The sequence below is a fragment of the Vanellus vanellus genome, assembly GCF_965231255.1.
Source record: "Vanellus vanellus genome assembly, chromosome: 3".
In the NCBI taxonomy this organism is placed as follows: Eukaryota; Metazoa; Chordata; class Aves; order Charadriiformes; family Charadriidae; genus Vanellus; species Vanellus vanellus.
This window is the reverse complement of record NC_138907.1, coordinates 101036813-101057907: the sequence shown is the minus strand read 5'-3', so window position 1 is coordinate 101057907 and position 21095 is coordinate 101036813. Positions and strand designations below refer to the sequence as shown.

The window sequence follows — 21095 nt, the reverse complement described above, 5'->3', positions numbered from 1 at the left end:
ACAGAGGCCGGGTGCCCTGGGAGAACACCTTGGGCAGACCCCTGGGAGGCAGCAACGTGGGTGCCCCGGCCACAGGGGCTTTATGCACTGTGGGTCCGTGGCCAAGCCCTCTGCGATGGCAGCCACCTGATGCGGTCTGGTGCCACCAACAGAGTTTACTCTGCTTTAGTCTGCTGGGGAGCCCCATCACTGCAGTATTTAAGCCTTCCAGTACCTAAAGGGGGCCTACAGGAAAGATGGGGAGGCACTCTTCATCAGGAGCGTGGTTATAGGATGAGGGTAGCCATGTTACATTGAAAGAGGATAGACTCAGATTAGATATCAGGAAGAAATTCTTTACTGTGAGGCTGGTGAGGCACTGGAAGAGGTTGCCCAGGGAAGTTGTGGAAGCTCCATCCCTGGAAGTGTTCAAGGCCAGGCTGGATGGGGCTTTGAGCAACCTGGTCTAGTGGTCTAGTGGGAGGTGTCCCTGCCCATGGCAGGGAGGTTGGAACTAGGTGATCTTTAAGGTCCCTTCCAACCCAACCCAATCTATGATTCCATGACTGTGAACACTGGAGATGCCTGCAGGCAGCCAGGTGGTGGAAGCCACGGGCACCCCGACACCCGCGGCGATCCCTGAGCCTCCCAGAAATTCAAACGGGGGGGGGGGGAAGAGCGTTTGTTTCAGTTGGTGGCAAATGCTTTTACACATCTTCAGTCACGAAAACGACGAACTGACAGAAAGTTAGTTACAGCGTATCACGCGCTGCCAGCAAATCCAGACAAGAAGCCCCATTTAATCCGTTTAGGTGTCTGGGTACGACGCTCCGGGACTAGCGAAACCGCCACAGCACTGCTTCCCCCGGCGGCAAGCGCCATGTTGTCTGCGGGCGCCTTCCTCCAGCTACACCGCCCGCCTCGCTGTCACCAGCCAATAGGCGCGCGGGAAGGGTGGCCCCCCCCCGGTGGGCGGGGCGGTGGGGCGGAAGTGGGCGGGGCTGGCCGTGCGCGGGAAGCCGGGGCGCTGGGCCGGGGCGCGGCGGCAGGTGGGGGCTTCTGTGTTGTGGCGGCGTGCGGGGGCTGTTGCTATGGGAACCGGGGAGTTGGTCAGTCCGGGAGGGGGCCGGCAGCAGCACCGGGGCTGCTCGGTGGCGGGTGGGCCCTGTCCGACCGGAGGGCCGGTGGTGGCCTCCTTCATCCCTCCCCCATTCGCCTCCTCCCCGTGCTGCATACCTCGTGGTTGAGCGCCCCTCTCGCCCCCAGGCCCGCCGGCGGGGGAGATGGAGTTCTCCAGCGGCCGAACGAGGCTGAAGCAGGCGCGGCTGGCGGGGGACCGGCGGGAGCTGTACCCTCACAGCCTGCAGTTCTACCTGGACCCCCCCACGGAAAACATCTCGCTGGTGGAGTTTGAGAGCTTTGCCATCGACCGCCTGAAGCGTGAGTAGCATCCCCGTTCCACACAGCGCACACACACACACACACACACACACACCCCCCACACCCTCCCCCGCCCTGACTCTTTTGATTTTTCCGGTCATGGCCGTGTGTATTTTTGGCGGGCTTAGATGCTCTCTTTGCCCGTTATTAAAGTGGACTGGCTGCCTGCTCAAGCTGAAATGAACCCCCTTTACAGGAAAACTTGTTGCTTTAGGTATTTCAGAGCGCTGTGACTGATTTCACAACTGGGTGTATAGCAGTCAGTACTGTGCCGTTCTGGTTTACAGTGGGTAGTTTTTATGAGCATGTTTCGCTTTCTAGGTGTTGCGACCTATTTATTGTCTCTCAGTACAGCGATTCAGGTCGTGGCTGGGAGCAAGGCTTCCCCTGAATTCCAGAAAACCACGGAATCCAAGGTTTCCATCCTTACAGTGGAAACCGATGTTCAGGGACTGATCCATCACAGTTAGGTTTTTTCCTTTCCCTTGGTGACTGTGTGGATCTCAGATCCGGGTGAGCTGTTTAGGACTTGTGGGCTACAGGGTAAGGTGGGCAACACCTTATCCTCTCTCTATTCTATCCTTTGCTCCTCATACCACTAAAAGCATATCACTGTGGCCTAACCCCAGTTTGTGCATTTCCCAAGATGTGACACTGTTAGATTTCTTTTCAGTGTGTTGTTTCTAACATGGACTTTTTCCTTTTTTTTTTTTTCTTTTTTTCCCCCCCCAGTGCTTAAAGTAGTTGAAAACCTTGGTGTCAGCTATGTAAGAAATAGTGAATCATACAAAACTAAGCTGGAGGCTGAGCTCCGCAGACTTAAGTTTCCCTACAAAGTAAGTAAAAATGAAAAAAGGGAACTCTCTTGCACTTCGCATCATTTTCTTTACACTACTCAAGAATTCTGGATAAAAGTACAGATGATGAAGTACTGTTCCTAAAACTTAGATTCTGTCATTTTGTCAGAGATGTAGTTTTTCTTTGAGAGTATAAGTTTCTTTCTTTAGGACAAGCCCCTTCTTTAATAGTCTTGCATTTATTGTCTTAAAGATGAGTATTAATGCACTGTTGAACAGCAATGGTAAATTAATTGAAGATTTTTAATCTGGGAGAGATTATTTCTCTGAAATAATAATAATACATTCTGTAGGCTTTGGCTGAGGATGATTATGAGGCAAGAAGAAAAGACCATATCTCTCACTTCATACTACGCCTTGCTTACTGTCAGTCGTAAGTACTTTTTGCATTATGCTGTATTCTTGTTATTAATTTTAAATGTATGCAGATACTACATTGCTTTATTGTAGACATTACAGATATTTTAGAGTTGCATGGCTACTAAATAGAGTGTGCTGAAACGGTTTGTTGGGTTTTTTTTGCTAGGAACCTGATTTCAGCTGTGATCAAAAGGGATACTTGGAATCAAAATTAATATCGAGATTTTTGCAATAATTAAAACAAACAAAAAAGGATAGAATTCTGGGTTTTACGCACATATCTTGGTTTAACCGTAGCCAGCAACTAAGACAGACACTCTCACTCGGCCCTGGTGGTATGTGGGAGATAATTGGAAGAGTAAAAGTGAGAAAACTTGTGGGTTGAGATAAAGACAGTTTAATAGGTAAAGCAAAAGCCACGCACACAAGCAAAGCAAAATAAAGAATTAATTCACTACTTCCCATCGGCAGACAGGTGTTCAGCCATCTCCAGGAAAGCAGGGCTCCATCACACGTTAACAGTTGCTGGGGAAGACAATTGCCATAGCTCCAAATGTCCCCCCTTCCTTCTTCTTGCCCAGCTTCCTATTACTGAGAATGACATCATATGGTATGGAACATCCTTTTGGTCAGTTGGGGTCAGCTGTCCCGACTGTGTCCCCTCACAACTTTTTGTGCACCCCCAGCCTACTCACTGGTGGGGTGGTGTGAGGAGCAGAAAAGGCCTTGGTTCTGTGTAAGCACTGCTCAGCAGTAACTAAAACATCCCTGTACTAGCTACACTGTTTTCAGCACAAATCCAAAACATAGCCCCAGACCAGCTACTATGAAGAAAATTAGCTCTATCACAGCAACAAACAGCATAGCACAGAACACTGACTTAAGTCTCTTCCTTTTTACATATTTTTTGAGGTTAAAGCACACCAGTATTAAGTGTTTGTCAGGCATTCTCAGTGATTTATAATTTAATTTAAATTAACTGCTGCATATGCTTCAACTGTTGATTACTGACCAAAGACCTGGCTATGTTAATATAGTCCTTTATATTATAGTCCTGAAATCTTCTGAATTATTCACATCCCATCATGTTGCCCTTTCAAAAGGCATCCGGGCTGTGCTGAAGAGAGTTTGTTGATGTATGTGATCAATGAGCCAGCTAGATCTCGTGACATCTGTACAATGAGGAAGGGGTTGTGGATGTGAGGGTCGGTAGCAGCCTTCACTGCAGTGACTCCGATAGTGTAGTTTAAAATCCTGAAAGAAGGGAGGAAGTGGAGTAGCAGAATTAGAAGTGAAATTCCTACTACCCTTCTTTATTCTACATGTATTATTTGCAATTATAAATAACAAATGTGATACTGGTTTCTTTGTAGCGCTTATGTGTTGTGTTTTTTTCTTTTATAAAATCCCTTAGTCATACTGGTCCTACAGATTTTTACAAGAAAATATCTTGCTTTGCCTATATTGTAAGTTTCTACCAAACCTCCCTACAAGGTAGTATGCTTAAGTAGCTTGGGGCTAAAAGCCCCTGAAAACTTAATGTTTCTTATTATCCACCTAGTGGCATTTTGAATAGTCAGTTTGGTTTCCATTATCCTCTCTTGTAAAACATTACTTTAAGCATTCAGTTATTACTTAGATGGGACCACTGCTTTTCTGTGGGAGATGAGACGCTATGAGGGTGTTGGTAGTGACACATTTGAAGAAAGTTCTGCTGTTCTGGAAAGTCAGATTGTCTGGTGGCAAGAATCTGTCTGGAATTCAGTAGGCATCTATTTTTGGTTGGTCTGTGGCTTCAGGAAAAATGAGTTTGGTTCAGATTAACTGAAGGTGATACAAGCCATGTAGCAAAAGCCTGAAGGTTAGGTATTTGGTTCAGGAGTGGAATTCCTGAAGCTTTGTTCGCTGTGCTGAGGAAAGTGGAAGGCATATGTGAATGACTGCAGCCAGCATGCTGAGTGAAAGGCTGCCTCACTCAGAAATAACCAAGCAGGGACTTGGCTAAACATCTGCTTTTGTCACTGATGTGATATCTTCCCCCTGCTGCCCTGCATCTCTATAATGGCTCTGGAGTCTGGAATGACAGGTAACAGATGCAGATAATTGGACTGCTTTCTTTTTCTCTGCAAGCTATCTTTTTAAAAGAAGATCCTTTTATATAAGAGCTTGTTTGACTGCAGTGCTTGCTTAGGAAATAAATGGGGGACGTGTTTCAAGCCCTGTGTTTCAGGGAAGTATCTTAAGAATTAGACTATAGGCAGGGCAGAGGTGGGCAGCTTGTTGAAGGTGAACCACTGTGCAGAAATGAATACAAGCTATTTTGGGCCACAGAATCAGCAGGAAAGAGCTTGGCTTTGTAGTTGAGGGGGAAAGACCTCTTCTTAGGGAGGAGAAGCCTTGGATGGGGCTCCAGGGCACTCTTTTTAAACTACTTGCAAAGGTATTTTTGTGTTCCTGTTTATGTACTGATAGTTTGATGCAGTGTTGCAATAAAGCAGCTTGATAGTCAGTTTCCACTTAAAGTAGTTTGCTTTTTTTTTTCCTTTGAAAAGGTGGACTTAGTGATTACTTGTAAAATGGAAAATAGCATCTTAAGAACTGTGAGGTGACCCTGTACCCAGCATTCTTCATTCTCTCTTGAAAAGCAGCTATTTCAGGGATGAGGTATTTCTATATGCTAAAACTGGCATGTTCCCCAAAAGATAAAATTGGGAGGCAAATAGAATATGCTGTTCTCTAAGTTTTTATCACACCAGGTCAGAAAAATAAGCTTGGCAGAAATCTTTAGGTTAATTGATGAAAGTTATTAAGGTAGGAATGTTTGAAAAAGCATACTTAGACATAACTGCAAACTAGCTTGAATTCAGTTCCCTGTGGCCAGGCACACTGGCAAGGCAGTTGTGTTTAAAGGCTTATTTTCCTGCGACACTGCCTTTTTAAGTTTCTAGTTGGCCAACAGTGCCACCCAGGGGTACGAGTTTACATCAACTTTTTCTTCTAGTTTGCATCAGTCCTCACTTGTAAAATTGAATTGTTTTGGTTTGGTTTTCTCATGGTCTGAAGTGGCCAGCTCCACCGTTCTTGTCAGTTAAATTTGTGATGTAGTCATCATCTCTTAACTGTCCTTCTTTTGCCTTCCAAAATACAAGACTTTAAAGCTTATTCATATATAATGTTGGTAAGATATGGTATGTATAGTCTTGAGTGAACAGTCTCTTCTTTCACACCTCTTCTAATGTCACTTATATCTGTCAAGACCAGGAAATAGAATAATCTTGTTTTACTCACTGTCATGGCAAACACAGCTCTTAAGATAATTTTACTTGCATGTTGGCTGCGACCATGCATTTCTGCTTCTGTCTGTTGCATCTCTCTTCATTTTATCAGATTAGCTATGAAAAATCTTGAAAGTCACAGGAGCATAATCTTCACTTTACTTACTTAAGATGAAAGAAATAAATCTTGTCTCTGCTCTGACAGCAAAACTCTTCTATTCAGGAAACTTTCAAACATACTTTTGTGCTTGGTATTTTTTTTTCTTTTTTTGTGTGTCTGTGTCACATAACAAAGACGTAAGTTCTTTATCAAACTTAGCAAGGCCTTTTCTCTACTTCCTGCTGTTTTTCCCTGTATGAGAAATTAGACTTGTATGCTGAAATTGCTGCCTCTTACTTGACTAGCGTTTACTTTTGTTTACTTTCTGTATCCATGCTCACCTTGCTGTCTACTTTTTGAAACTCAAACTCTGAGGAATCTTCTGGTGTTGGTTGCCTAGTAAAATGGAGCTCTAGCCCATGCCCAGGCTTTTCACAAGTTAACATGAACTTGTTGTTAACTGAACTCTCATATTTAATTGTGGAATGGGAGCTGCTAGTCTTAGGCTCTGGATTTAGGAGCATTTTCATGTCTTTCTGACGTACTTCTGTGTTGATGCTTCATAGCAAATATGCTGGTCTTTCCTACTGCTCTTTAGGGGGTGAAGAGGATTGATTTCGCTGTCCCCTGCCTCCAGTGCTGTTTCCTGATGTGAAATTAACTGTTCTTTCATATTATTTTTCTAGTCAGGAATCTATTTAATCTGATTTAAACTGTTGAGTACTCTGTACACAAAAAAGTTATGTGGCAAAAAATGAGGAGACATTCCTAATGTCTGAGCTTCAACTATCTGCAACTGTCTCATCTTCAGCAGCAGCAGCTTGGTTAGTTATCTAATGACAGCGACACTGCTTTTCAGTTAAGGTTGTGGTCTTGATAAGCGTTATTACTAATATGTGTCTGGAATGAGAGTGTACAGTTTTTTTAAATGTTAATAACAAGTATAAGATGTAATTTGGGTTTAGAAATGATACAAAATTTTCCAAAGTCATAAGGAAGAAATGAACATAAATAATGATGTTCCTAGGAAAGTCAGTTATAAAGTATATGCTGGACATAAACAGTAAATTGAGCCAGCTCATCAGCTAGTTTGTCAACTGTAGGAAGAATCCAGGTACGTGTGTGTATTGTATTAGAGATAACAGTAATATTTTCTTAATTTGGTAACTTGATAGATAGGATTACAGCCTTTGATCTACTCTTCTGAAGGAAAGGAAGAATAGGAGACTGGCTGGCCTCCAGAGTAACTATATATGCTTAGTTTTTTTTTGCTTAGGAAAACAAATGCAGTGTAAGGCTGATGAATTAGGAAAAGAGTAAAATTGTCACATCCTAGGATTTTGTTACTGTCCAAGATAATCACAGAAGAACTGCAGAAGATCAGTCATAAAAGCATTAACTTCCATTCTAAGTTCAGCAATTTTCAATGTTGAGATTGACTACCTCTGTTCTTCTGAAACACCTGCAGTCATGCTTCTCTTTAAAAGTCTTTTCTGGTTGAGTGTTCCTTCCTGAAGTTTTTCTACCTTCCAAGCTCCTCAGTTTGTGGGTCGCATGCCAAAGGCAGCACTACGTTTAATGCTGTGTTCACTAGGTTTAATATCTAGTTTATAAAGAAAGAGGGAATGTGTAATCAGAAAACATAATATGTTTTTTTAAAAAAATATTTCTTTGCAGTGAGGATCTCAGGCGTTGGTTTCTTCAACAAGAAATGGATCTCTTGCGATACCGCTTCAATGAACTCACTGACAGTTTAAGACAGAAATTCCTGGAACACGTTAACTTATCTTTTGAAGCTGTAAGTATGTTACTTTTTGAATTTGTATTGTATAGCATGTGCCTCTTTTTTTTTTTTTAAATTCTCATTAAGATAGTTGTAGTACTTCTGTTTAAAAAATAAACAGTGCACTTAGGGCTTTAAAAAACAACCACACAGAACTTCTGAACTTGGAGAACAGTCATGCCACAGAAATGAGGATTAAGTGATACAATTTTGTGCTGCAACAAGAGAAGTTCAGTCTGCTTTAGTCAACCAACACTTAACCGATAAATGTGTAATTACATTCTAGTTCTTTACCAACTTTTGAAAAACCTTAAACATACCAAATCTGTATAGACAAACAACTGTTGCTTTTGAGATGCTTTAGGGATATTATAAATGAGTTCCTACTGTTATATACAGCTTCATTTGTCTGAGTGGATTAAAGGAAAACTTCTATTGCAGTTTCTGCATTTATGATTTCAGTAAAATTTTGCACTGCAGCTATGAACTAAGCTATGAAGCTATTTTGTTAGAAAGCTCCAGCTTTGCCTGTAGCTCTCAGAGTAAAATTAATAAAAATTAATGTACAGTCATCACTCTACTGAAAAAACCTTTCTTTTAAAATACTACTTAATTAGAAGAGCTTAAATATTCTAATATATGTGACTGACTTGTATATTATATGTTGCTGGATTGAAAGATCTGGCACCAGTGCATGTTGATGATGAAACATGACTTGTGCAGTGTTGAGAATGAATTTGACTAGCTAAACAGTAACACGTGGGCTTTCCTGGATCTTTGAGAGACTATTAGAGATGTCATTCTTTGGTTCAACAGACCTTTCAGCAAATGGTGTGTTTGTGGAGCTGTATTTCTGCTGCCTATTCCCCAGTCTCATTGTCCTGTCACAGTTTCAGCATTCAGATTTGTGAGAATAAATTAATGTTTACAGGTTTCTGGAAATAGCTACGAGTATGGCTTGGTTCTGTGCTATTGAATGTACCTTCAATACGTCAAAATGATTAAGAAGGTATTACTTTCTTACACCTACTGAGGCAACAAAGCAACATTTCATTGAAAATCTACTTCCCTGCTTCTGCTGTTTTTCCCCCTTCCAATTCTGGTGGGAATTTATGTGAAACTGATCCCTCTTTGCAGTATCGTGTAAAATATTTGAATATTACTAAGGAATTCCATATGTGTCTGAACTAGGTCTAAACTCTATGGTGCTATGTAGGGGCCACTGAAAAATAAGACCACTGTAAAAGCAGTATTTTTTTTTTTTTTTAATAGTTGGATTTGTAAAAGGATTTGTAAAAATGAAGATGAACTGTGCTATACATATTTCTCTGTTAGAAGTTACAATGTTTTCATAACTTACTATGCATAAAACAAGATGGAAATCAAAGTTTCTGTTCTACCTGTTAGAAAAGGGAATGATCCCCAGGAAAAGGAAATAAGTTCTGATATTGCAATCCAGTTTCTGTACTGGTAAACTGATAGGTATTCTCCTATTGGATTTTAATTGTTTAAGGTATCCTAAGAAAGTTAGTTATTTTTTTTAAAGAGAAGGCAGGTGCCTTGCATTTTCTGGGTAATGGTTCTGCATCTCAGAATTGCAATCTGAGATAAGCTAGAGCTGCTGAAGTTCAGATCTCAGTGTAGTCTGGCGTAGCTATGTCTTCAGTTAACAATTCTAGGAACCACTGTAAGAAGCGATTCTTAGTATTTAACAAAAGAACTGGTCAACTTTTTGTGGAGAGGGGAAGCAAGTGGATTGTCTTATACAGTTTTGTCACAGTTGTCTTCAGTTACAGCAACAACAAAGTGAAGCTAAACACTGAGAATTCAGTAACTGTCACTTCTTTTCATGTTTACTTACATGCATGGGAAAGTGAGATGTGTATTCTTATAATTTTTGCAGAAGTTTTGCAGACTAATTCCCAAGGTTTTGTGAATTATAGATAGAGAATTATTGCTTTATAGAATCAAGAAGTCTTCAGTCTCACTCAGGGGAAATATTTAAGCAGCTGTGAAGATCTTTGAAGACTGTAGCACTGAAGATCTTATTTAGCAATTCTTTGGAAAGAATGAAGTTGTTAACAACTAGAAGAAAAAATATCAGATTTTTTATAGGACAGTCAGCTGCGAAGAATGTGAAGTGATAGTAGTTTTGATCTCACGATTAAAGAGAATTTTTATCAAAGAACAAGAACTTTCTGAAAATAAAAATGGAAATGAAATGTAATGAAAATGAATGTTTTCACTTTGATAATAGGATTTCTTATGTCATGTGACTGACATTTGTATTGCTAATGGAGCAAAATACGTGGTGTGTTAAATTAAGTAAATATTTGCTCTGTGGAGCTCCACCTGGGTATAAAGATGCCCTTTGCTTGTGAAAGGGAGGCTATAAACTGCTCAAAGTATTCGGATTAAAGATGATGACTTCACACTAATGAATTTGTGTTTGAATATGCATAGGATTATGATCATTCACAATTTTTACAATGTTTGTGAAAATAAGCTTCTCTACATGTAGTATGAATTATTGAAATTTGAAGCTTAGGTAAGTTCTTCCTTGAAATGTTTTCACAAAGCTGTTGCTGCATTAAGTTAGTCCACCTTTAGTATTTCTTTGAGAAGCTTCTGGAACCTGGGCTTTCTGAAGAAAATGAAGTTTGCTTTGAGTTTATATTTGAGACACTTTTTTGAATTACTAACAGGTAGCTTGCATTTTAATCACTTGTAGGAAATAGCTTTCGCCAATCCGTTTTCTGGCAAGTGTGCAAGATGCCTGGACCGGTGCTGCTCAGCCTGCTGGAACATTGGTTCACTGCTCAAAATTTTACACTGCTCTGAAATATTAGTGTTTATATTATCCTACCAATTTATGCCAGCATATGCAAGAGGTAGAGCATGGGGTATTGAATAAAACGTCAAGAAAGGTAGAAGGTAGAAGGGAAGCAGGAGTAACAGTGGGGGGGTGGGAATGAGGGAATGATTGACTTCCTTCTTACCTTCTTTTGGGGGGGGGCAGCAAATTCTGTAAATTTTTAATTATTTATGCTTTTATTTTAAACTCTGATGTAGATCATAGAATCATAGAATGGTTTAGGTTGGAAAGGACCTTGAAGATCATCGAGTTCCAACCCCCCTGCCATAGGCAGGGACACCTCCCACTAGACCAGGTTGCCCAAGGCCTCGTCCGGCCTCACCTTGAACACCTCCAGGGATGGGGCCAGGGATGTTTGACTGTTATTGAAATGGAAACCCTGCTGGAGCCGTTGACACCCGATACTCTTCCAGTTACTTGTATATGGCAGAGGGGGGAAAAGTTATGTAAATGGCAGTGGTGGTTTGTTTTTCTTGAAGCACAGGTATGTTAGGTTGGATAAGAGGTTGTCAGGTCACTGGTGGCAAGGGATAGGTTGTACCCAAGAACAGAGACTGATGAGTGATGAGGATTATTTGAAATTTTACTCCTCAGTTTGAAAAACTCGGTGGTCTCAACTTCTGAGGGAATGTATTGAACATCTCTGGCAGTAATTTGCTTCAGCTTTTGATTTTTGGCCACGGTTTGGGTCAGGAATGAAACTATTTTCTTTATTCCTTTTGGTTAAAGCATTCTGTGTAGTGTAATGAGTGTTGGGCTCTTAATCAGAATACCAAACCACAACTGTTCTTTTTTTTTGCAAAAGAAAGTGTTTTGATGAAGTGCTGTTTTGCTTGCAAATAGTGCAAACATAATACAGGGTAGTGTACTTTGTAGTATCTGGGAGTAGCTCTCTTGATTAGTTCTTTTCCATCATTTATTTTCTAATGCAGTCATTTATTTTCTAATGCAGTACCAACAGCTTTTCAGACACTTCTAAAGTTTTTAGATTTATTTCTTTTTTGGTATCTTTTTAAAAATTAAAACGATCAATTTTGAAGATGATTTCTATCTTAACAAAATCAATTGTATACCTTCCATGAATAGCTTCCCCCTCAAAATTATTGTATTGATAGCTTAAAACAGTTCAGAATTTACCCCGTGTTTCCTAAGCTGTAGTTGAACCATAATGTCAAAGGTGATGTTTACAATACAGCCTTCATTTCAGTAAATAGGAAGACACTGCAGAAATTTAACTTTTGGACTTTTTACTTTATATACACAGACACTCACTCACTCCATTATTTGGCAGAAGTCCCTTCCATGTGTTTTCCTGAGAGTGGTTAGGCTTGGCCTGTGAGCAGAACTTGTTACATGTCACTTTTACAATAACAGCTTTTAGGAAATAATATTTTGATAAAATATTATTATAGATATTTACTAGCTCATTGAAAATGTAGTTTTCTTAGAGCAGTGTCATCTAACTGATAGCCAGTTGTGGGGTATTTCTATTGATGTTACCTGTTCCCTGGGAAAATGGCAACTTGAGTAGCATTTGCTTCACGTTAGTTAAAATCCAGCTGCCTTGCAAAAAGGATCTAGTTGTTCAGCTTACAGCATTGGCCTTAAAGGAACATTTGTTAAACTTTCTATTCAGTAATTCTGCAGTTGTCTTGTTCAGTAAAGCTTATTTTTATCCTTGTTTGACACTTCAATTTCTGGACCTAAGTCTGTAATCTTGTCTGTCTTGACATTTTATGTAATACTTCATAGATAGCTTGCTGTCAGGTGACCACCAAATTTTGGGGAACGGCTTAAGGGAGAAGAGACTGGAAGACTGGTCTTGCCTCAAAACTAAACTTACTTTTTTTTCTTTAAAAAGAAACACACCACACATGGATCCATGACTCGCCCCTTTTTCACCTGGTCATATACGTTCGTTATTTTAGTGTTATGTGGTTTGTCAGCATTTGAATGTGTTCAGATGTGAGAGTTTGTTGCTTTTGATGTTTCCTTGTCCTGAAAGAAGTGCTACATTGCCTTTCTTGACACTTTAATATGGGACATTCAATAGGAGAGGAAGATTTTGCTGTGTAATTGTTTCTTGATTTTTTTTTTTTTTCCTGTGAACAAGAAATACTTACTAGTCTGTTCCCTGTTTCTAGAGCTCGCTTACTTTTAATTTGTACTTTGAGAGTGTTTTCCTTGATGTGTTGAATGGTTTTCTATCACAGTAACAGGGGAATCATGGAATGGTTCTGAAGGTATTTCAGAATGTTTTCAGTCTATTCTATACTTTATGTACTTTAAAAAAATAGAAAGAAAAAAGGTTTTTAAGGGACAGTGCTGTCATCATCTAGATAAATACTGAAGCTTTTTATGTATGGCATGTAATTTTCAGCTCTCAAGGCACATTAAATCATCTATGTGCAAAGTCAGTCACATAGGGAGCACAGGAAATCCTTAAGCAGCACTCAAGAGAAGTAAATGCTGACATTTAAGGTGACAGAGCCCATCAAAGAGAATATATAAACACAGGTGTGCAGTTGAGATTTACATTAATTTAGGAGATTAAAGCATTAAAATCTTACTATAAATGAGTAATTATAGCAATAATGCCTGACAGATTCTGGCAGTAAAAGCCACTAATACAGATTTTAAAGATATTTAAAGGGAAATATAATGAATATTTTAAATATTATAGTAATTGAAGAAAATATTTTAATCCCAAAGTAAGTTCTTCAGTATATGAAGGAAATATATTAAACAAATGGTTTTACAGGTAAGTGACACCTGGGCTTTAACTAGAGAGTTTGTTTTTCTTTCTTGCCACAAGCTGTGGGCATCTGATGTTTTCCTTTGTTTAAGTTAGGAGTGCATGATTTTATTTCTGCTAGATTTGTGGTACAAGACCTGTTTGGAGTTAGTTGACATTGTGCCCGAGGCCCATTTTGTCATGTAACTTTATCAGAGCGATTGGTTGTCTGTGTGGTTTTCCACATGCCCTGCTATGTATGCACCCCTTCATTCCTCCCCCTGTTCTTACCCCAGCCTTTTCACTCGTCCTTTTCCCTTTTTTCTTGTTGCTGGTTATGCATGCCCATATCAGAAGCCTTGGAGAAATGATCATACTTAGACTTTTTTGTTATAATAGTGCTTTTAGACCTTCGTAGTGTGAGATAAATCCTAGTTTATTGATTTGATGTTCTGATAGCCCTTTTGACATAATCAGAATATTTATAGCAACTGCCACAAGTTGTTATGGAAAAGCTTTCAATGTGTCTGTAAGTTTGAGGAAAACTGCAAGATATCTGGGTCATTGGTGTTCTAGAAATTCCTGAATTAAGGTGTTGAGCTTCCTATTGTTCACATATTTGATCTTGCAGGACCTAACACTGGGGAAGTAATTAATCATGATGATGATAACCTGAAGCCATAAAAAGAGTACATTTATTCTTTCCTTCGCTCTGTATGCTGCTTATCTTTTCTTGCCCTTTAAGGCTGTGTCTTTATATGTCATATTGCATAGTAACTCCTAGATTTTACGCTGGATTTTTGCATGCTTCTGAAATATAAATAGGCACCTCTAATATATTCTGTTTATTTCAGCAGTTGTTTTTAAGATATTTTGGAAAAGCAATGAGAGTATTCTCTTTAGAGTTTTATTTACACTTTTTTTTCCTCTTCTAATATACGCCAACTTGTGGTTTATAGCATTGAAGAAGAAATTGGCTCAAAAGTTACCTTGTCATGCTGCTATCTGAGCTTTGCTCAATAGTTAGAAGTGGAGTCCCCTGGATTGGCAACTAACATGCCAGTTACTGTAAATTAATATTTGGAGTAATGTTTTCTTAGAAGGAAACTCTACTAGCGGAAGTCTAAATTATCTTTCTTTTCATTTATTAACGTATTTTCTTTCTATGAATTTGACTTCTTCCTCAGCTGTTGCTCAATCCTTCTGTTCCCTAAAATGACAATGAACAGAACTTTCCTCTTCATTGCCTTTTCAGAGAACATTTCATATAGGAACTGTCACTTTTCTAATTCATTTTTAGACAGCTGCCACATATTCTGGGACCTTTAACTTCTAATTCCTGTAACAGGTCTGCCATATTCATTTTGTTATTCTCTTCTGTTTCTCAAATCAGTGTAGTTCTCCTTCTCCAATCACAAAGTAACCCTCTCTAACTTAACCGTCTCAGCATCTTGCATTCCTACTTCCTGCGTACAAATCTCAGCAGAAGCAATGTCTTATTTTGTTCTTAAATTCCATGCCATAGTCTGCTTAAGTGAAACTGATACCGCACTTAAGCTGTTCATAATCTTTCGTTTGACAGGATTTAAATTTTGAACAAAATTTAACAATTCACTCTCTGTGTTCAAGTAATGAGCTCTCCTGCCAATGTTGTATTCAATATTTCATCACTAAATTAACTGCACGTAGCATTTTTTAATGCTTGCTTTTTATTTGTCCTAGCTTCAACTTAACGTCCTTCTGCTGTTTCTCAGCTACAGCTTTTTCTTCCTCTACTGAAACTACTTTCTAGTCTATCCAGTCATGCTTCTCTTCTGTCATTGTGTATGGCTGTGGATATTTTATTTTCTTTTAACTTACCCTTTTTCTGTTCTGTTTCTGTGGTGAGGGCAAAAGGATTCAGTTCTTCAATTTTTTTTTTTTCTTTCATGGATTTGCGATATCACTGTTATTATCAACTCAACGCTTACCTGATATTAAAAATAGTTTTTTGCTACCAGCTCTTTGTTTTCAATTAGTTTTATCTTTCCTGCTTTCTCTTTTGGATGTTCTTCTAGCTTAGGTTTAGTGTAGCAAAGCTGTACTTTTCCTTAGAATACCATTTGCTTCTTGGCACTGTCAGAAGTATCTCCTTTGAAGCTCTCAATCTGAGTTTCAGTCTTTTGTCTGCTTGCCTTTGCCGTTTTTTAGTGGGGCAACATCTTTTTTTTAAGTGCAGTGTTAGCTGCTCAGAATATTCCAGCTGAACCATTACCAATTCTAAGATGACATGGAGATTAAATTAATGTATTCTTCGCATTTCGCCCCCCCCCCCCCCCCCCCGTGAGCATGATACAGTGACCCCCAAGCTGGAGATGGGGAGGTCACACAGCTGCTTTTCTCAGCACTCCTAGTTGGTGGGCTCTTCCTCTGTTTGTACAGAACTGGCTCAGATGTAAAACTCTGCTGAAATACAGCCATCAGTTTTCGACCAGATTCTCTCGCCTGATCCCATCCTCTAGAGCCACTGCAGTGTCCCCAGCCTCATGGCATTTAAAGATGTAATCTGCTCCTATTTTAATGTGCAGCTTAGTAACTAAAATATTAAAATTTAGTTTAAAATCAAATAATTGTGGAATTTGACCTAATATCTCCTTCTATTTTTGAGTTAAATTCTTCCATGCATGGCTCTTCCAATTGGTTTTACAGCCAGGTTATAGGAGTTTCAGTGGAACTGATTGGTCATTTATTTGTGAAAGTGTCTTGTGAAAGTGACTTTAAGGGTTTTTGACTTGATATGACACCTGCATTTTTCCCTATCCCTGAAGCCTGTTGCACTGTTATAAAGACAGTGAGACTAGCTTAACAGAATTTGTTTTTTGACAGATCCACGTGGGCTGTTATTTGTCTCCCCTGTTTTCTCCTAAGTGCTATCAGATGCTTTGATTTGTTGCTGGACCTTTCCAGGAATTTAACTTGATACATTGGGATGTGGAGTGGAAGAGAATGTAAAGTTTTATCCTAAATTTATTTTTCAGTGATGTTCTGGTTATCATCTTGACTGTTCAGATTTCCTGTGACCCTTCCTTCATCTTATCTTAAGATTGTTCATTCCTTGAAATAGACATGTTTCCTCTTTGTTGCTTCCCCAAGAAATGAAAATTAGTAGTTACTATCATGTCTTTATCTGTGGTATAAGGATGACGTATAATTGAATTTAGATCGCAGTGCTTCTGTTCTGTTATTTTTCTGCAGTGTACAGAAGAAAGAAACTTCAGTGTAGTATATTTCTTCTTGAATACATCTTTCTGTGTTGCTGTTTCCTTTCCATAGAGCATAAAAGAGCCTGTTTAAAATATCTGAAAATGTCTTCACTTCTGAAAAGACTCTTGAAATTTAAAAAAATATTATGACTTTTTAAAAAATTTCTAGGTTAGATGCCTTATTTTTGGGTAACTGCCAGTTGTTGCAAAATTAACCATCTTAATTTTTTTAATGCTGTTATAAAGCACATTGTTTTAATAAAATGCTTTGGATCATAGTAATGGGGAAGGAATAACAGATGGGAATAGTCAGTTGGGGGAGCTAATGCTCTGTAGTGCACCTACAGAGCATTAGCTAGCGTTTGAGAGGAAAGAATAAGAACTGTGAAATGAAAGGAAAGAGCAAAATGCATTAGTGTTAGAGTTAATTTTTTTTTTCCACTGTAGCTCTTTGATGTTGCGGTTGAAGTGCTTTTTTAGCAGCTTTAAGCAGTAGAAATTAAACTTCTTTAATTTCCATTTTTATGATCAGAGCACTTCTATGAGAGACTTTCTGATATCACTATTATGCTTTCTTCAAAAGCATTTATCTCAGTAGTGGAGCAGTTGTATAAATATTTGTAGTTTATCTTCTTGAAAAAATGTTTTAGGACTGCCTTTATTGGGTACAGAAGACCCTAAAGTCAGCTTTGGATTAATGAGAATGGGACTAATTTGTGTCTGTAGTAAGGACAGATATAGGCAAAAGAAAATAGTTAATATCTTGTTTAGCCACGAAGAGGCTGTGACTATAATTATCCATTTTGGTATGAGGTGTATAATCCAAAAAGTTCTTCTGATTTGGTGTATGGCTTTGCATTTTGGAGGCATCAAACAATATTTCTTCCTTTCCCAAACAGGATGGGGAAAAATGCTTAAAAGTGAAAACTGTCTAGAGCCTAATTTTAATGCGTGGAAACTTCAGACATAGTTACTGTTTTATCTTGGCTTAGTAGACTGCAGTTTACATTTGTGAAGGAAATGTTTCTGAATTTTATCTTGGTTTCCTGCTACTTGAATCTTAGGTTTGTCCCTTTGCTTGAAAACCAAGGATGTTTGTCTTACAGGTGACAGCAAAGGTCAGAAGTGATGCCTGTCTAAGTGGGAAATAGTGCCTTATTGCCAAAGTAAGCTAAAAATGTGTATTCTGTCACTTAGCTCCATGCTTAAAGTCATAATAGAAACAAAATTTTATGTGGAAATGCTTAGGAGTAGGATGTTTGGGGTTTTTTTCCTAAATGCTAGAATTTTTTTAAATAAGACAAGGAAACATGTATACCATGAGCACTATAAAAAACATAAAAGGTTAGTCTTATCCTAAAGTACTTAATTTCAAAGGAAGTAATATATTTCTCAGTTTAATCATTCAAGTGTCAGAAGATAGATTTAAGTGAAACCAAGTGGCGGCTTTGTCACAGAATTGACTGTTCCTTTTTTAAAAATTGGGGTTTTGTTCCAAATAAAAAAACCAAAATACTATATCCAGGTTTATAGCTACCTCTTGTAGTTGACTGTAGTTATGTATTGGAGGAAGAAAATCCTAGGGAGACCTCTTTCCTCGGAAGTATTGGCAGGGTAGGAATCCAGTTTAACCAGTACTCTTCAGGCCATTGTGCTGCAGCCTGAGGATTTGGGAGGCCAACTGGGAGGTCTGTTTGCAAAGTAACGTCTTTTGCAAAGCAGTTTTACTAACTGGCTGCAACCCAAAATAATTGGGTTGATTGCAAAGCAACCAGAGTGTTCTAGTGAGCTAACATAGTGAGGGATGGGTAGATGGGGTGAGGTCCGATTTAAAACATTTAGGCTTAAAATAAATTGTAGCATTCTCTTACAGACTTTTCAAATAAAGTTTGATTCATGGGAGAATATAAATACATCTCCTAAATCTAAGAGGGAGAAATGTTGGGTGGAAGGAGGGTAGAACATGCACTTGCCATTTTTTTGTGCACTGGCAGGATGGATGAGGGAGGTGGTCTTTATTTACCCTACTCCAATGGCTCCTTGAACTATAAGCATGACTTTGTTATTAGTCACGGAGAAAACTAGCATTTTGCTGCAGTAATTCTAGCTGCATGTATTTATTTGCACATACGGTGTTGGTGATGTTCTATAAAATTGTGGAATTAAGTAATAAATGTGATTGAAGAATATATAGCTAGTGGGGATGTCCCTTTTCACCTTCATAAACATAATGAACAACAGTTTGTAAATGATGCAAAATGCTAATTAAAAGTTTTAATTTGGTAATCATCTCAGTTTGATTAGAAACAGATGCTGATTATCTGCAGAAATCTAAATGGACCCTTAGAAGATAGCTTTTATTGCTTAAAATTGACTTGTGAAACTAAAGTCAAACTAAAACACAAACTGTACAGTTACTTATGCTCCCTCTAGTGCACTAAAGCACTGTAATTTTTACTAAATAGCTTTGTGTGGTTCATCATTTGTGTTAAAATGGGACCTTTAGAGTCCAATGTAAGGTGGAATCCTTCTGCACTGGTACTATACATGCTCTTTCGGTTTGAAGTACATTCTCTTCCTGCTCTGAAAAAGTTACGTGCTTTGAAATAAAAATGGCAAAGAAGGCTACAATAAAAATGAGATGATGAATAAAAACATTCTTCCTCCTAATCTAACTGAAAACAACCAGAAAACATTTGGAATACAGTCTGAATCCCGAGGCAGTTATTCTTCTGTAACCCTGGATTTCTGAAGTAGTGTGAAGTAGCAGCTGCACCAGAAATGCAGCGAAGAGTAGTTATCTTCTACACCACGTTCTTCAGCTTGTGATAATGTGCTGTAGCATACAGCAGTTGATCAGGTCACACTTGGCTGCCATTTATCTAATGGCTTGGAAATAATGAAAGAACAGCAAGTCCTAACCTGATCCTTGTAGATCCTCAGTTCGTAGCAACTGGATTCCTGGAAGAAACTTAGTATAGACAAGGAGAATTGTGTCACCAAGTGTCCTCTCTTTTTAATATAAATACTTTAGACATTCTTTTGGGGCATAAGGGAAGAGAAAATTGGGAAATCAATGTGTATTTTTAAAAATTATATCCTTATGTTATTCAAGAGGAAAATAAATTCTTCGGATAATCAAGGTATTAATCAAGTTCTTGTGTAGTGGTTGAGGTTAAGCATGTTTCCAAAATGAATTTATTCTTCACATAGCAGTGAGTGCAGTAACTTTGGCAATGTTTATATTATTCCTTAGTACAGCAGCATAAAAGCTGATAGGATAGTTTGTGTAGGATGTAATTACACTGCAGGTAGAATTTACTAGCGACTGTTGTGGACATAAGCTTCATGAAATGGTCTGCAAACAAAGAAATACTCTTCCCTGGTAATCCTGTGATTGAATCTAGAGAAACATCTGTTAAGTCTCTGTAAAACCGAGTCTGATGTCAGCGTCCCGATTTGTAAATGGAAGAAAACTTGCTGTATTTCTCATAAGGATCTTCCATTAGTTCTTCAGTCATGTGCGACTCTAATACGTATGTGGTGATGTTTCTAGAGGAATCCATAGTAATTGTTTTGTTCAGCTTCCCTTTTCGTGAATGTAGGGAAATGTTTGTCAGGAATGTAGTTAACTGGACCTGTGTCACTGAGTTTCTCTGGGATTACGGTAACCATGAATTAGCTGCAGAGCTGAGGAAGATCCATAAAATGTCCTTTCTGTGCCCACTTCTGACTTTAAAAAGAGTCCAAACAACATTTCAGTCAATGGATAAGAATACATAATAATTCTAAGTGCAGCCCTTTATATTTTCAGGGATGTCAGCAGCCTGAACTTGAGCTAAAATTGTAAGTCGTAGTACCATGGCAAATAAAATTTTCTTCTTAATTCATTTGTGCCTGGCCAAAATGGAATTGATGTCTCTTAAGACACGTTATCATCAGATTTGTGAGCCTCTTCCTACTTTTGGTAGGACAGCTGGGAATGATGGACTTTCCTAATCAAGCTAGTAGTCATTAACTGGCTGAATACACTTTAAATTTATATTCTTAAATTTAATAGTATCTAGGTTAACACTTTTGTATTAGCTTGTACTGTGATGTGGCAATGGAGAAGATTAGCTAGGAAATGATTGTTTCGTCTGTTTCATACTTAAAATTGCAATATAGTGCAGTATTGAGAGACTGACGCCATCTCTTTCTGAGAATTGTGTTGTGCCGTTTAAGTACTAGCTGCTCAGTGGCTGAAAGCAAGTTTTAAAAATTTCACTTGCTAAGGACACCAGTGACGTGTGCATGTAAATACATGAAGCTGAGTCTTGGCAAAGGAAAAGACTTAATGCGTTGAGTTCTTGTTCCTTAATGGGAGACTTAGAAACAGCAAAATTAAGTAGTTGTGCATGTATAGTTGTATAATGTGTGCGTGCATCTTTATCTCTTCATTAAACCAGAG

General features: G+C 38.7%; 1 protein-coding gene across 1 annotated transcript in view; it reads left to right on the top strand.

The window, feature by feature from the left end:
• Nucleotides 1–984: 984 nt before the first annotated feature.
• PRIM2 (DNA primase subunit 2) overlaps nucleotides 985–21095 on the top strand; it is a 127839-nt gene continuing 107728 nt past the window's right edge. The window contains exons 1-5 of the mRNA XM_082481033.1: nucleotides 985–1028; nucleotides 1246–1419; nucleotides 2152–2255; nucleotides 2570–2649; nucleotides 7689–7809. Coding sequence (XP_082337159.1) covers nucleotides 1263–1419; nucleotides 2152–2255; nucleotides 2570–2649; nucleotides 7689–7809 — 462 coding nt within the window. The 5' untranslated portion in view covers nucleotides 985–1028; nucleotides 1246–1262. The remainder of the gene's footprint in view (nucleotides 1029–1245; nucleotides 1420–2151; nucleotides 2256–2569; nucleotides 2650–7688; nucleotides 7810–21095) is intronic.